At 34.1% G+C, this 16,813-nt stretch overlaps 1 protein-coding gene across 6 annotated transcripts in view; it reads left to right on the top strand.

The window, feature by feature from the left end:
• Nucleotides 1-16,813, top strand: part of LOC128887741 (FERM domain-containing protein 5) — a 39,424-nt gene that overhangs the window by 9,382 nt on the left and 13,229 nt on the right. For 5 of the 6 annotated variants that reach the window (XM_054143956.1, XM_054143955.1, XM_054143960.1 and 2 more), the window contains exons 3-9: nt 2,426-2,468; nt 4,346-4,522; nt 6,596-6,807; nt 10,598-10,750; nt 13,055-13,069; nt 13,914-14,002; nt 15,744-15,970. In XM_054143956.1, coding sequence (XP_053999931.1) covers nt 2,426-2,468; nt 4,346-4,522; nt 6,596-6,807; nt 10,598-10,750; nt 13,055-13,069; nt 13,914-14,002; nt 15,744-15,970 — 916 coding nt within the window. The remainder of the gene's footprint in view (nt 1-2,425; nt 2,469-4,345; nt 4,523-6,595; nt 6,808-10,597; nt 10,751-13,054; nt 13,070-13,913; nt 14,003-15,743; nt 15,971-16,813) is intronic. The other variant, XM_054143957.1, reaches the window with a different exon arrangement.

Below are 16,813 nucleotides of genomic sequence, written 5' to 3'. Positions count from 1 at the left end.
TGTTCGCATAATAGTGCAAATGTTATCATACTTTATTCTCGGTCGAATAGGTTCTTTTCTTGGCAGTTCTTTTATCGTGTGAGAATAAATTTACGATGGAACAGGTGTCCAAGCTTGGACTCTGTTAAACATCAATTCGTAAGGAAACCACTTCTCAGAGTTCTTAATTAACGCGTTGATGTTTACATTTAAAGTTAAACACGTCGTCATTTTTCTGATAGTGAAATGTATTCTTTAACGATGATAAATCTCTAACGATTCGTCTTTGTGTGTTGGATAAATAGAAAAGTTTAAGTAATGGTTTAAGTAGTAATTGTTTGTATATATAGATATAGTGGAAATAGATTAATTATAATAAATAATCTGCAGGTTTGATGCATTTATAATACTAATATAATAAATGCATGCTAAACCAGAAGGCTTATCTTAATTACGTCTCAAGTAGACACAAGTTAAATGAAATTATAATAATATATTGAATTGTAACAACTATTTAAATTGTACACATTTTGTTTTTGTCTTTGTGTCTGGGTTTCATTTTATTCTGAGGGTACGATCTTCAAAAATCAGAAGCTCTCCCAGTTCTATAAACGTGATGCCTGTAACGCGAGAATAATGGGTCGCTTTCCAGCGGTTGTAACTTAATGCAAGTACTTTTCATATGATCAATGCCCGACACAGTTGTCTCGCAAGATATTGCCTTTATTTTGTCCAAAGCAGCCCGATTGCTGGGAACTTCATAAATCGCGGTTTCTTCTCACTCTGTTACATCTTGTGGCCACATTTCAAGCATCTGTTCCCTATCTCGATTACCAGCAGCCTATCGGTAACTACATTCGTACCTCATAGAGCAGGGAGATAGGACCAAGTCTTATAAATAGATTAAGATAAGGAAAGGATAGGTCAGATTAAAAAAAACTCAGGTACGTTAAGGAGGAAAATAAATTCGATAGATAAATAACGGACCTTTTAAAGTAGGAAGATAGGAACATTAGACTTAGATGTAGATTAAGATAAGAAAAGGATAAGTCTGATATAAAAAAAACTCGACACGTTAAGGAGGGAAATAAATAGAAAAATGATGGATAGAAATGTAATTGGAAGTGTAACTTGTACAAAAACCAAAGTGAGAATATAAGTATATTTTTATAGTTACATTTCAAATGTTTATAAACCTGTCGATACACTAAGATGAGAGTTATAGATATATGTGAAAAATCCTAGACATAAAAATATGCAAAGTCTAATAATTTCTATAAGTATTTCTATCGTATTTACTGGTATATTTTTTTTTATAATATTTAATATGATTAGTCGTCACGATCCCTGATTGAAGATTTTTACTCGTAGAATTATTCACAGTCACTTCCATAAGTATTCGCTCTCTATTAGAGAAACTTGTCTAAATTAAATGATAGGTTTGATGTTTCCAAATAAATGTTTCATAAATATACATGTATACAGTTTATTTATGTACACACTTAGAATGAAACATTATGAAATACGTAATAGATTAAAATAGCGAAACAGTAAAAAAAATAAAAACTGTGAACTCAGAAATGATTAAATTAGAAATAAGAATCGATGATAATTTAAAAGACTGAAAAGACTGTAAAACCTGTCATGTAAAAAGCAAGCCTGGACGGATAGGTACAACAATTAACGTTGAAAGATGGTGTTCCGAATAAACAACTGAAAAGTGGAACTAGAGCAGGAAGAAATTCGCCACTGTAATTGCGTCCAATTCGGTTTCTCGAAATAGACTTTTCAGAGCTTCCGCTTTCGCTTGGCACTAATGCTTCCGTTAGGGATGAACTGAAGATCTATTCCATAGCAAGCCCTCCTAAGCTGAAACGATTCTGTCGTCACCAGAACGTACATCGCATCTCCGTTGCTACGTTTATATTTGTGGAACGCCCGCGACGAGTTTCAGAGTCATTATTTCGCAACATACTCGTTTCTTTTACGGCTGTAGTGGTCCAGCCTCCATCTCTTCCGAAGTAGAATGCTCCAATTCAGCTAGTGATGTAATGTAGACGCTATCAATGACACCATTGGCTCCGTTACCAATTTCGGCACTTAGGTGTATTTATTTCGACAGTTGCCTCTTTAGACAATAGAATAATTCGTGTACTTTTATTAATTACATCTAAGAAGTCGTGGAATTAAATTACCCAAACTTGCTTATAAAGTAACCATCTTGATCTTGGATATAAATCTGAGCTAGGAACTTGCATCTAAAAAATATTTAAATAATTATTTCAACCGTGTGTTTAATAATAGTCGTAAATTAATTATTTCAAATATAATAATTCATTTGTGAAATGGTTGATACCTCATTTTATATTTTTACAACGAAACTATTTAACAATACCCATTATTTGCTATATATTTTACATTACATAGAAAAATTATTTTGTTTCAGCATTGGTTAGACCTGGCAAAAACGGCAATCAAACAAGTAAAAGGTTGGTTTGCATTTTTATAGTAATATTGATTAAACAAAGAATCCATTTAGGTTTTGATGTACGAAATATTCTATGAATATTTCAATCTTACATTAAATATTAAATTAAGTATCTATATAAATTGTATTTTACAATGTAGGATAGAATTTATAGAATGTTTTAATCCCCTTGTCGCGACAACATAAATATCTCCTATATAAATTGTTTTATTATTTTACAATTTAGTATAGAATTAATAGAATATTTAAATCATACATGAAATATTAAATTAAATCCCTTTATTAATATAACAACATAAGTGTCTACATAAATTGTATTTTACAATCTTCTTCCTTCCTCAAGCATCACAGGTACAAATAAATTGCAATGGTTCAGAAATATTAGAACATAATAGCTTAATCCTTATCGTTTAATTGGCCTCACGATGCATGCGAAGGTCGACCTCGATCCCAGATAATAAAAGGTTGTCTCCTGAAAGAATTGCCTTCCCTCCCTAATTGTTCATAAGCGGATCAAATTCGCAAATGCTTTTGATTGAGGCGTATCCGAGTTCCCTATTAGTTTGAGCGATCACGCACGATAGTTAGTCATACCATACAATTTATTTCGGTATATTAATCGCATAATGAAACGGTACTTTTTATTGCCGTTTACAAAAGTACGCATTTGCTAACGTAACTATCAGTTTATTACATCTAGAACATTTACTGTCAAACGTACATTACATTCATAAACATGTCATCGCAGACACAGACCGATATATCGATTGCAATGAGCTGAGGTAATGTAAACATTTATGCTTTGTGTCTGTTTTTATTATTTTTAAACATTACGTGCACACTATTTGTAATACCTAGGGGAATAGTAATATGATTCTTCCTTATCATAAGAAAATTGTGTCCGAAAAATAAATTTGATATAAGAATATATATATACTGACTTAATTGTATCGTATCTAATACTTTCTTATCGCAATAACAATTTTTAACGTTATTATGGAAAAACTGCTCTTCTATCAATAATTGCCCTTGCTCATTTTGCATACTATTTAATAGCAAATTTTAAGAAGTACTTCAATTGATTATTTAAACAGAATGATATTAATTTATTATTACTCTCGTAGCTTATATTAATTTCGAATACGTTATTATCATTTATAATGTTTTTGTGATACACTAAATATTGCATACCTACCACAACAAATATAAGTACGTAACCTGCTTCCTGTGTAAAGTAGAATGAATCTGATATAGGTAAAAGTATGTACACCGATTCAATTGTATGTAGCGGTGAACAGCTGTGACCAAGGCTTCGATTGCTATGTTTCTTTCTCTATATTCATTCACTGTGGGTCGATGTCACATGAAACTTTCAAACCCTAGCGACCGCCTGTATTATTCTCGTAGATGTGAATAAACATGGCACGTGTTGATTTCGGCGAAGAATCCCCAAGACATTTAACATCAGAAATTTCGTTAAAATAATTAAAAACTGAACGCAAAGACATGACACGCTACGCGTGAAATGTTGTGATCTTTCTTTCTTTATACTAGCGAATCGCAGAAGTATTCTTATACCTTCAACTGTTAACTGCAAACTTACGAGAGCTTTATCTATGAAAGCATTGCAGGATTTGTTGAGAATAATGCAAATGTATATATCGGAATTTGATATAGTGGTGATCGAATTATACTGATTAATTATTTAGTAAAATCGTTATTAAAAACAGAACTGTATTAAACATTGATTTATGTTTTGGCTCACGTTATGATCTCGTTCAAAGTACACTGAACTCATTTTTTAGTTGATATAAACTTTTCGACAAAATTCAGCTGCAAGTGCAATTTGCTTTTTTTTTTACTTTGAATGTGTTACAGATATGGACCCAATCCTGTTTAGTTTTCGTGTAAAATTCTACCCACCGGATCCTCTAAGGCTGAAAGAAGAAATATCTAGATATCAGGTCTACCAGCAACTCAAAAGGGACCTCCTTCATGGACGACTCTATTGCAGTCCAGGTGAAGCAGCGTTGCTGGCGGCATGCATCGTGCAAAGTAAGCTATTAACAATTTAAATAGAAATTTGGGAGTTGTCATATGAAATTGCTAAATCAAATTATTTTTAATAATATTATGCCAAGGGTCCTAAACATTATTTCTTCTCGTGAGACAATTTACATTTTACAAGTAGAAGTGACGAAGAAAATTAACCGAAGCAAACAAGTTATTTAAAAATTATTTTATTATGAAAAATATTTCCCCTATTCTTCCCACAAATATTTTTATCCTTGACACCTACTTAATTTGTCTATATTTTAAATATAATATTTGAAGAATCATTGTTGAAAAATATTCAAGTAAAGACGAAACTGAATTGGTTATTAACATTGATTTCTATGAAATTGTACAAGAGTTAGAGTGTTTGAATAAAGTTGACGCTATAGTGTCAAATTATGTACAATTTAATTTAATCTCGTACAAACTAGCATATTAATGATTGGAGTCGAGAGGAGGTCGGAATAAATTGCTCAGCTTTGTTTATATTCTCCACAGATCACTTTTTGTAAGAATATATTAACCAGTTATGATCGCTACATTTGTCACGTGTCATTTTGTGCTCCACAACAACGTGTTTAAATGTTTCGCTATCAGAGCACTATACTAATTTCTTATCTTTGTGGTTTACATTCGATGCCATGGCTCCTAATCGAGAACCTTAGTCTTCAGAACTAAAGATGTTCTCAGTCTCGGTAGTTTTAAAAGACGTATTCAGTTTTGGCACAAGTATAGTTGTATATTGCATTCTCACGATATTTTGCTGTGTAGAATGTACTCTTCCGTCAATGTTAATGTTTATAATTTCAATTATTGCTATCTTAATGGTATACGTATCCCCAACGGTAGTATCTAATTTTCTAAGTTTATATAACTTGCGACACTGACTTGACTTTGTTGTTTACTTCATTTGTCAGCAGTAGTTTGCCTGTAATTACTGTACTTAAGTCTTCAGAGGTATGTAACGCAGAGACGTACCTCGTCTCAATTGTTATTTAATCATTAACCTACCGAGTCTGCGGTAGGGGTAAACGTGTGATTTTTAAGTTGTGTTTTACTCAGGACATTTGAAGTTAACTCTATTCGAAATATAAAATTTAAAGACGCATTTTCTACGACTCTCTTAATCTGTAATCAATTTTAGGTTCCTCTTGTTATTTTTAACAGTAAAACTACCAACACTCGAGAGACTAAAGAGGCAAACTAATTAACATACATGTACCTAGTTCCCTACTTTAAAAATTCTCAGCAAAAACGTTGTTAATTATCCAATAATTTTAAAGAGAAATCTAAAGTACATGGATTAAATTGTCTGACTTGCTAGTGCTATTGTTAAATTAAATTTAATCTTCAGTTAATCTTCATTGTATAATTGTAAAAAAGATTTCTGTGAAATTTATTTTTATTTACTTAATACTTTATTACCTACTCTATTTTTGTCTAATACAGTTCATAGTGATAGTAGAAAGTGAAAAAAAGGAGTCAGTTATTTTCACTTAAATTAAGTGATAATCTCATGAACTTAAATTCTTTTGTCTCTTAATCAAATTTTTCATTTCTCATAACATTTAATTTAACGGAAATGTCTATGGCTTACAATTGGCACCTTCAAGTTCTTAGTTCGCCTTTGAACTTTCGCGCGTCGGTAATTTATCTACAGGTGTGGTCCGTCGGTAACTCACGTTGAGATATCGATCGTTTCATCGATCCCTCTGGGACGTTAGCGTCGGTAAAAATGTCTTTGATGTTCGAAAAGAAGACCAGTGATGTATTTTTTTTATAAATGCATATATAAATAAACTAAACAATTATGAAATACTAAATAAGGAACGATTATATAAAATTACGTACTATAGTTTGTACTTACTCGACTGCAGATTTTATCCATTTATGACATACACAATAATGTAGAAAACATACATACAATATATATATATTTTTATAGTGTACGTATATTAGTTTATATCATAAATGCATAAAAGCCGCAGTAATTACTATAATGTAAAGACACATAGTTAGTAAATGTTTTATTGAACAATTAGTTCAATGATTTTGTGTTATTTTGTGTTTTAGGCGAATTGGGCGATTACGATCCTGAGATTCATGAAGGAAATTATATTTCCGCGCACAAATTGCTGCTTAAACAAACTGAGGCCATCGAAGAAAAAGCTATGGAACTACATCAAACACAGTTAAAAGGGTTCACGCCAGAGCAAGCGGAAACTCATTTCCTTAGGTTAGCTTCGCAATTGGATACATACGCCGTTGATCCACATTCTGTTAAGGTAAGATTAAACGATTAATTTCAGCGAAAACGTGACACGTATAGTTGAATTCGAATTTTTCCATATGAACTTTGTTTATGTAATGCTCCAGTAATTCGTAAAGTGTGTCACGAATGATGGAACTTTTTTTTATTTAATAGAAGTATAGAGTACTTGCCAAGAAATTTCAAATAGTTGGATCAACGAGTCGATTACTTTGCATGTAAATTGATATTTATGGAACACGTGTCGAACATTTATGTTCGAGTGAATGATACACATAAAGATTTTCAATGGTCAGAATTTAGTGACTGTTATTTTGAGTTATTTTGAGTTGGGCATCGTGTATTACTACTTAGCGAAATGGATGGCGCAATGCCTCGAAAAGGCAAAGTTCTTTTCTTACACTATTTTCTTACTTATTATTTCGTCCACAGATATTTCTATTTGCCATTCATTTATCAATTTGTTCATATATTAATACATTATTTTACCTTCGAAATTATAGAATGGTCTACAGAATATAGCAGGCCTGTTCAACCCGTTCGTGGGAGAACTTTTCCTAGGACGAGACCAGAGTCCGTGAAATAACAGCACGCCACGCCTTTGAGACCAACAGCAATTGGTCGTCATCAGTTCCGCCTTACAAGACGAAAGACGTTTAGATTATAGTACCCAGTAACCACAGGTTAGGAGGAGATGTCTTAATGACTAAGACTTAATCCCACAGCCCAGTTGAACAGGTCTGGGTATATTTAACAATGAATAGTCAACATATTAGATGTAGAAGAACGTTCTGTTCAATTTTTACCCAAACTCAGCCTCTCGTGGAATTCTGTACACATAATATTAATACTTAAAATAGAGACTCTAGCACGAGACTCCCTGTCACCGCTCTTTTTGGCCTCACCAAAGTAATGCTCAGCTCTGTCATGGAGATCTTCTCCCTAGCAGCTGATGCCACCTCATTGTGAGTGAAGCTCACTGTTAGGACGGTCAGGGTGACTGCAGCAGTACGAAAAGGTCGGGAAAAACGGCCCTTTTTATCGACTGACCCGATCCTCACCGCCTGGACGAAATGGTGAAGATATCAGGGTAGCCTGGGTCCTTTGGTCTTCTCGTCTCGCCTTGTAGTCTACCTCTTCATTCTCAGCCACAGAGGATCAGCTACTCTTATGAAGAACTTATGAAGAGCCTTGGTCCAAGGTGGCGGAAGTATAGGGGCGGTTCGGGATTTTTGGTCTCCTCAGCTCGTCTTATGACCCACCACTTGGCTCCACCTCTCACTGCTATTTTCCTTAGCGGTGGAGCATGTAGTTTTTGGCGATGGGAATACCCCTTCCCTTCACGAGTCTCCTCCCTTGAAGGATTTCTGTTCAACGCAGGAGAGGAAGAAGGATAGCCGGTCCTTTATAAGGGCTCTCATTCTTTTGAGGATGAGAGTTTTAGTTTACCCCCTCTGTGGTAGCTCCTAAGGGTGTCGTGGTTCTTTTCACCAACCTGTCGTCTTCTGATTTGGCGAAAGAGCAAGAAACAGGTTGGAAAAACTGTGATTGGATAAACTCGACCTTATTTACCGTGATCCTTCGGCTAGAAGCTGCCCCACGCTTAAAATGGGCGGTCCTATTAACAGAACAAGCAATGAAAGACTATCTATGCTTCTCTTAGGAGATCCTTAACAATCCTCAGCAACGCAGATTCGTAGCGTCTCTACTGAACACGCATTGTAACATTTCTTATTGTTCAGGACTACTACATGCCAGGAACTAGAAGTCTCCTAGAAGACGAATGAAAACGTATCTCTCCACAAGCCAATCAGTATATTTGCGAAATTGGAGCAGACTTTGTAGTTCCATTCACATTTGCCGTCAACGCTGAATCCTTGTTGGAAGTAGATACTTCTTCCTGACCTCAGGATTATTTTATCCGCTTCTAGGCGCACGGGCACCCCTCCTGACTTGACGGTGATCTTCGCAATGGCCAGCACCGCGACATTGTTCCAAGAGCCATAGGGATCTGAGTATTGTGCCCCCCTTTACGTCTGCCATCCGTGGAAACCGTTCCAGCCATAGTAAGTCTTCTGGTGCTGATAGAATTTGACTCGAAACTCGGCGAGGTAAATGCTGTTTCCTAAACGAGGCTGATCCGTCGGTATGCGATTGGGTACATTGCTGAGCGCTGATATCGATTAGATGTATTCGTTCATTCTGTTTTGTACGAGAGATACATCAGAATGCATGCCGCAGTAATCTCAGACATTTCCACTTTGCATTGTTTTATGTCCACGTAGTTGGTAGCCCGGTAACTATAGTAGTTGCACATGTACTTAATACTCCTCTGTTTTCGTTTCCTTTGGTTGTAATTCGCGACAGGAGATAAACGTGGCGATACTTACACGTCATCTATTGCGATCATGCGCCCAACCGAATCTCGGATAATAGTATGTAATTAATAGTACGATAGTAAATTAAGTTTGTTATTGATATCAAGAGAATTTACTAATTGATTATATATGAAATTATTTTTTGGAATAGTTTCATGCATTCATCGCACCATGTACGTTTAATATGATTATTTAGTATTATATAGTAAATACGTTAACATTTTATAATCTATCCTGCTAGTTAATTAAGTAGTTTGTACGAATACTTTGTTTTAAACAAAGAACAGACTCTCGATAATGTAATACTCGAAGTAGCTTGCTATTAGGCGTTGTCGAATAGTTTTTGAGGTTTTGTAATAACAAGCTTTTCAGCTGGGTATAATAACGTCTATCGATATTCATGATTTCATCATCCGCCATTCTTCATCGTAACCAAAATATTCTTCAATAGATTCCACAAGATAATTTTGAGTATTCTTATAATACCGCTAAGTGAGTACCATCTGTCTTCGTATTCTTCTTGGCTATCAGTCATTAAATCTTCAAGGCTGTCTACGCTGATTCGATGCATAGGTAATTACTCGAGGATGTATACATATGTAGTAAAGTTGCAGTAGCCGTCTATGCGTGAAATTCGAAGCTTGTCACTGCTGTATTATCCGATGGGCACGTTGCACTTGATTAAGAATATTATACATTAACATTTACTCACTTCCAGATGAAGGGGAGCGATTTAGTAAGCTTTCTTCTCTCTTGGAAAGAGTGCAATGGCGGCTGCGTGCCCCAAACTCGCAGTGGTATGCGACCCATTGCGATGGAACGGAGAATATCTTTGTTCTCTCGAAACACGATATTTGATATTTATTCTCAATGTTAATTATTGTAATTCTTAGAAGGCGACGCGTATTCGCTTAAGATGATGTTATCTTGTTCATTTGACTCGGCAGGTTAAAACATGGAAAGAATTGTGGATTTACAGGGCGCAAGTTTGTAGCTTAAACTTGATAACTTGCTCATCATACATCATATAGCAAAGTATCTACATTTGCGTTTTTCTTGCACAATGCTTGCAAGCATAATCGAATATTTAATGTCTTTAACGCTTAGTTAGTGTAAGCAAATGTAGAATAAATAAGTTTTTCCAGTTACACTTTAAAGAATGGAAGAAGAAGCAAAGTCTTATAAAGACATTTTGTTCCACATTTTCTATTTAATTTTACACAAATGGTCACACCTAACAATTTCTACTACCCATTCTGAAACACACAGAACTAGTCGAGATTGAATCTCGTTTTAATTGAAGATTTAAGGTTCAAATGTAAATCATTTTTTTTGCTCAAAATATAAAACTGTTGCTTTATTAATGATTTTTATCCGATCGAGTTCTAGTTGCTATTCAATAAAGGATTTAATCTTGAATGATTGCAGGACCAGAAGGGCGTGCAACTTTTTCTTGGTATTAATCACTGTGGGATACTAACGTTTCAAGGATCGCGTAAAACACATCATTTCCGCTGGCCGGAGGTTCAGAAGATCAACTTCGAAGGAAAAATGTTTATTGTGCATTTAACGATAAGTGAGGTAAAAGTTATAAATTTTCTAGTCTTAACATTATTTGACTTGTACAAGAACACGAGAGACGAAATAAAGTCATTTTTGAATGAAAATACTGTTTCGTAGTTGCGACGAGGTAATTTCGATATTAGTTTTATAAAAAAAAAAAATGAGAGGGTATAGCTAAACGAATCCCTCAAAACCAAATTCGACTTGTGATAAGTTATAAGATAGCTTATCGAAAAAGAACAGTATATTCTAAGCTTCAAATCTGTATCGTGACTTTGGGATAGGGCAAAAACTGAAAATTACGTTTCTGACCAATATAAAATTGGAAATCATGTTTTTGACCATGAATCTAAGACATTTCGGATAAAGAGGCATATATACATTTGCAAATGCTTTAAGCGTATTTTAAAAATATTTCAACCTAAACTATATATACAAATAAGTTTGGAGTGCTTTGTATGTCACCGCTTGTGTTGTCAGGAATCCATTTTTTCGCTTCTCCCTCCAAAAAATGCTCTCTTCTATCTGGGGCTGGGACTGAGCCACATACAGTCTTCCTTAACCTTCCTTGAAGGTGACGCGAGGTCTTCCTAATCATTTACTACTAACCACTGTATTGGAGCTCCTACTGATAGAGGAATCAGTGATTTCAAAATAATATCCCTCTTATTATTACCTGCATCACAAGGATACATGGAGACCCTATCGTACTCCAGTCACCACCATTCCAAGACTGCTATTAAGCCTTTTGGCTGCCTGAGTATCATACGATACAGGCTAAAACCTGGGTAAATGCTCAAAGACTGAACTGAATACAGCTCCCATAGGCGACAAAATCGAGATTCGCCTTAACTAGAGCACCTGTGAAAGCTACGAATTATCAGTATGATGTTATATCATATGTATATATGGCATACATGAAAATATTCACATTGGTGGGTGAGAAACCTCTCAAATTCACTACTGTTTCCGCTATATCAGTGCGTAAGTTGATATACAACTAGAACCTTCATCACCCACATTGGAGCTGGCAATGATGAAGAAGTTAGCGATATCGGAATAAAAAAAAATTCTCTATTCTATCTGACTGCAAAACTGGGCCACACAGTCCCTCCGCCGCCTTCCTTGAGGCGCTCACAATCCCTAAACTAAGCCTATCCTCCTGCTTACAATTAAATTTCAGTTCATCTGTATAAGTCTTTGGTGGATAAATGCCCTACAATGATGTTGTAATCATTTTTGTGAGCATTGCTTGTGTCGTGTACTTCGAATGCTAGTTGGAATCAAGCGTGTGTTATTTTATTACATGGGACTCTTGCGCATGAGTCTATCTGCAGTCCATTAGAAGCAGGCAATATATTCGTTATTTTAAATGTGAGAGAGAAATATTGTTTACGACGATACGTGGCTTCGAAATTAATGTAATATGATGGTAATAGTTTCTTAAAGCGGAGAAGGAAAACAGATTTAAAGGTCATCTCCTTTTTTTTGTTTTATATTGAAATTCTAATCAACAGAATTCACTTTTCGTTTAGAATAGATATTCTTATGTCAGATCAGTACCTTAAAACTTTCATATTGAAAATTCATTGTTCTAACGAATTCTGCCACATAGAGGTGACCATTCTATTAAAAAAACACTGATGTACGTAAAGGAGGTTTGATTTTCAAGTCTTTTCTACGTTTTCACTCGCAAAAACATCTGTTGGCATCATATTATATCCTCCAAGTAATACAACTATTATGAATAAAGCTCGAAGTATTACACACAGTAACATTGGATGTAGTCGTAACAAGCTATTTATTATTAATGCTGAACATTTTCGATCAACCCTTTATGATCTTGGATATCCTCAATATTCTGAGCTACTGAATGTCGTATACATAGATACACTGTACACAGTTTGAGACTTAGATTCTGTAGATTTCTACTTAAACTGGAATTATAAATGTATGAATGTAAAGGCACAGAATTAATTTCTACACGTAATATTATTCTCGATATTTCTTTTATTTTGGTATCTAATTATCTACAATCTGCCCTTAACATTTTGGACACCTGTTGCCTAATCCCTATTAATTTAGATTATAACATATTGAAATTTAAAAAATGATAAAAAATGGTTGGTCGAAAAAGTATGTAACATATTATGAATTGTGTGTTGGAACTACATGTTCAACCGTCATTGATTTTCTCCCATCGTTTTGAACAGCGAAAATATTCAGGTAGCTAGTTTATAGCGGAACACTATGTATATTGTGCGGTCGATATTGTTACGGATTTCACTAATCTTATTATTTTCCACTGCTGGGCCTATCCAGGACGTGAGAACGAAGGTGAGTCGTTTTGAAGCAGTTGCACGGGTTGTTCATATTCCTTAACTTAGTTTAAAAGTACATGTTAGACTGATTGTCGTCACGTAATACGATCGAATTATTATTCACAATAATTTGGTCATTAGTGTGCTAATGAACAGGATTACCGTGGTTAGATATCTCGATGAAACGACGCCGTTGTTTTAAATCTTTCACATTGGTAACTTGCTTTTATTGCTTCCCTTGGAATATTACGTCCGTAAATTTATATAAGTACACTCCTATGTAAAGATTTACATCATCCATATTCGATTCTTACTTCTGATACTCTTAATGTCAATCTTTTTGTTTTAATACCGTGCAAGTGAGTGTATAAATAACAGAAAACACAGAAAGTGTTTTAGTAGTGAAAGTGATCTTAGTAGATGTGCAATCTTTAATTAGTATAAATACAGATCTGATATCAACTTCTACTATTTTTGTTGCATATATTTTTATTTTTGTTATGATAATAATAACTAGTTGGCAATCAGTGCTCAAAATACAAAACATCTAAACTATGGAATATACAAAGTACTATTTTGACTGTGCCATTTATATACCTCAGCTACTAATCACCCCGCTAAATAACTTTTAACTCTTTGCGATGAGTTTACATCCCTTGTTTGAAATACATTCTTTTTTTTTTCTTTTTTAATTTCGAGATATAGTTAGCGTTCAATAAAGAGAACTAGTAATTTTGTTCTTAAACGATTTTGCTGGTTGAACACAATTATATATGGTACAACTACGTGTAGTCGTAGCCTCCAAATCCAACGTATATAGTGTAGAGGTTTTAGTGCAACGTTTTCCCCGCAATTTTCAGAAAAAGCACACTGTTGGGTTTAAGTGTCCCACGGGGCCTAACTGTCGTCACGTATGGAGATGCGCCATCGAACAAATGTTATTTTTCACGTATGTATGCCTTTATTCAGCTGAAATGCTTTAAATGTCTTAGCACGGACAAATCGCAGCTTCAAGCACTTAGCAGTGTTACGTATTATGAGAAAATCTATTGGATATTAGTATTGTTTCATTCTAGGTACATGCCTTGGCCCGTTGAAGGAATTATCATGTCTAACAAACTATCTAATTATCACTAAATTAATTTGTCACTACTTAATATGATTATTATCATAGCATTACGAGGTATCGTGTATCATCTTCTGTCCTACAATTATTAGGCTTCTCCTTTTACGAGAAAAAGAAAACATACTTAAGTTACCTACAAGACGGAGATTATGATTTTTTTTTTTGTTGGGTAATAAACAAATATTATTCTGTGCGCGCATAAGTGTTGAAATAGTATCTTATAATACAAAAGTGGAATTTAGATCTTGATGTTCGAGTAATATGAGAATCTGTACTGATTCAACTACCTGTTCGGTGAAAATCATTGTACAACATAAAGTGTAATTTAGAATTAATATTGTTCAAAGAACAAAGTGCTCCATAACGTGATTAAAATAAGAAAAACAGAAACTGTGTTAAAGGAGGTAAGTGAATAACTTCTTTTTATTAACTTCTCTGTATTAGCTGGCTTATTGAAACAATATTTTTATGAAGTGAAAGTGTAAATTAAATAATGAAAAATGATCTACAATATTAAATTAAATTTTGACTTTATATAGGTATTCATTTAGGATTTCCACATCAAGGTTTTGGACTTTAACCAGTTTCACTGATAGTGGCCATGCTCCAACTTCCTGGCGTTGACATTTCTATTGTCAAATACACATACATATATAAATTCAGAGTTATTTAATATACAAGTACACTTTAAGTACTATTAAATTTAATATAAATATATATATAAGCACAAGTGTTGTATATCATAAACAAATAAATTCTTCTTTTTCTAAAGAAAATCTTTTGAATTTAATTGTTTACCACGTGCCACGGAGGGCCTCCACTTGCAAACCTCAGTTGGATCATACACGAGGTGTTGCAATAAAATAAACGTTATCATTCTCCCATATATTGCAATGAAAAGCATGTATGAAGATCCAACTACAGTGAAGAACTTGTAACCTTTTGAAGACATTGTCTTTTATTATGTTCTAAATATTATACATTATATTGTACAATACTAGAAAAGAGTAGTTAACATGTCAAATGCTGATTGTTACGTATTAAAAAATATCTCAGTTGTTTGGATACGCAAGTATCGCTTCTTTGGATAAATGGATCCCATATAATTACTATAATTACTATTTGCCTCTTCGAATCACATAATATTTTCCCTTATCGTATCATCAAAAATAATTTGTGTCCAAACAAGTGTGTAAAACTAAAAAAAAAATACACTTCGGTTACCTGGTAAAAAATTTATAGCGCATAATTTCTGCAAGAGTTCATTAAACGCGTAAGGGATTTTCAGCTGGTATAATGTAGGCTTCGATTTGTGATGGGCTTTCAGATAACCATTAAATATTTTCTCTGTTACATTAGTTTATATACAATTCCTAACTTCATTTGATCTACTAAAACGTAAATAAATAGTTAATCAAAGGGAATATCTTAGTATTTATCCTGAAAACTTTCTTAAGAATACGTTTAACACATTTGATTATTTTAATTTCATCTAATATATACATATATTTAGATATTGCAATTACAATCACGACTCTGATTGATGTTAATTTTCTTTCCCTAGATTACCCAGGGCGTCGGACGCGCCGGTTGTAAGCGGAGGATCGATATTTTCGTGGGGTACGAAGTTTAAGTACACTGGAAGAACGGAAAAAGAAGTCCTGGAAGAAATGAGTCCACTTCAAAAGGACGAGCCATCTGCACAGCGATGTCAAACGTCATGTCTTAGAAGAAAAGCCAGCAGTGTTCCAGCCACTCCGAGTACTCCCAGTCAAGATCTCGTTGAAATAAGTTAGTGTACTTTATATTCTCAATCATGCATTGACTCGAGTATTGTTGTTGGGTGCTAGCTGTATTACGTAGATAAGCAAATTTTAGTTTAAGATATACATTGAAGGAGGAAAGTATTTATTTGTGTAGCAAGAAGGCTGAAAAATAATATGAAATATTAAAAAATATTAAAATAGGGATGAGAGTGTGCAAACTAAATAGCTAAACTAGCTAAATCCAAACGTAATATTTTTCAATCAGATGGTTGTGGTACACTAGTAAATATGGAGAAGGTAGCAATATAGTATGGGTACAGAAATCTGAAATTAGTGATTATTAATTGATAAAATTACTCAGCAAGAGGATTTAAAAGATAGCAGTGTAGCAGGAAGTGAATTCAATGTTGACTTCTGTGCTTTACAACAAGTTTCTCCAGGATAGTTTGAAGTAACAAGCGACACTGCAAACAACGAGTTCTACAGACAATGATATAAATTTGGTTGGTAATCGACGAACCCTAGGAAGACCTTGAAACATCAAAGTATCACGGGATATCAAAAGACCACATAGGAACGAATCAAGACTTTTGAAATATTTAACATAAATGTTCCTTAAACATCTACAAAATTACAATTTTTCAATGAAAACCTACATGATTTACGCACTTATCTTTTAATGGAATTTAACGAATTCCACTAAAGTACTCAAGGATTAAAGACGATGCTTAAAGCAGATATTTAACGTATAAGGATCTTACCCTCATTCCTCAACTGCAACTATGTTTCATCGTGTATACTGAAGAGACACCTAAGCTAAAGGAATGAGTACCTGCACGAATCGTCAGAATACAGAGTAATAAATTAT

Source organism: Hylaeus anthracinus, unplaced genomic scaffold (genome assembly GCF_026225885.1).
Source record: "Hylaeus anthracinus isolate JK02 unplaced genomic scaffold, UHH_iyHylAnth1.0_haploid 11989, whole genome shotgun sequence".
NCBI classification, from domain to species: Eukaryota; Metazoa; Arthropoda; class Insecta; order Hymenoptera; family Colletidae; genus Hylaeus; species Hylaeus anthracinus.
This window is presented reverse-complemented; position numbering and strand designations above follow the sequence as displayed.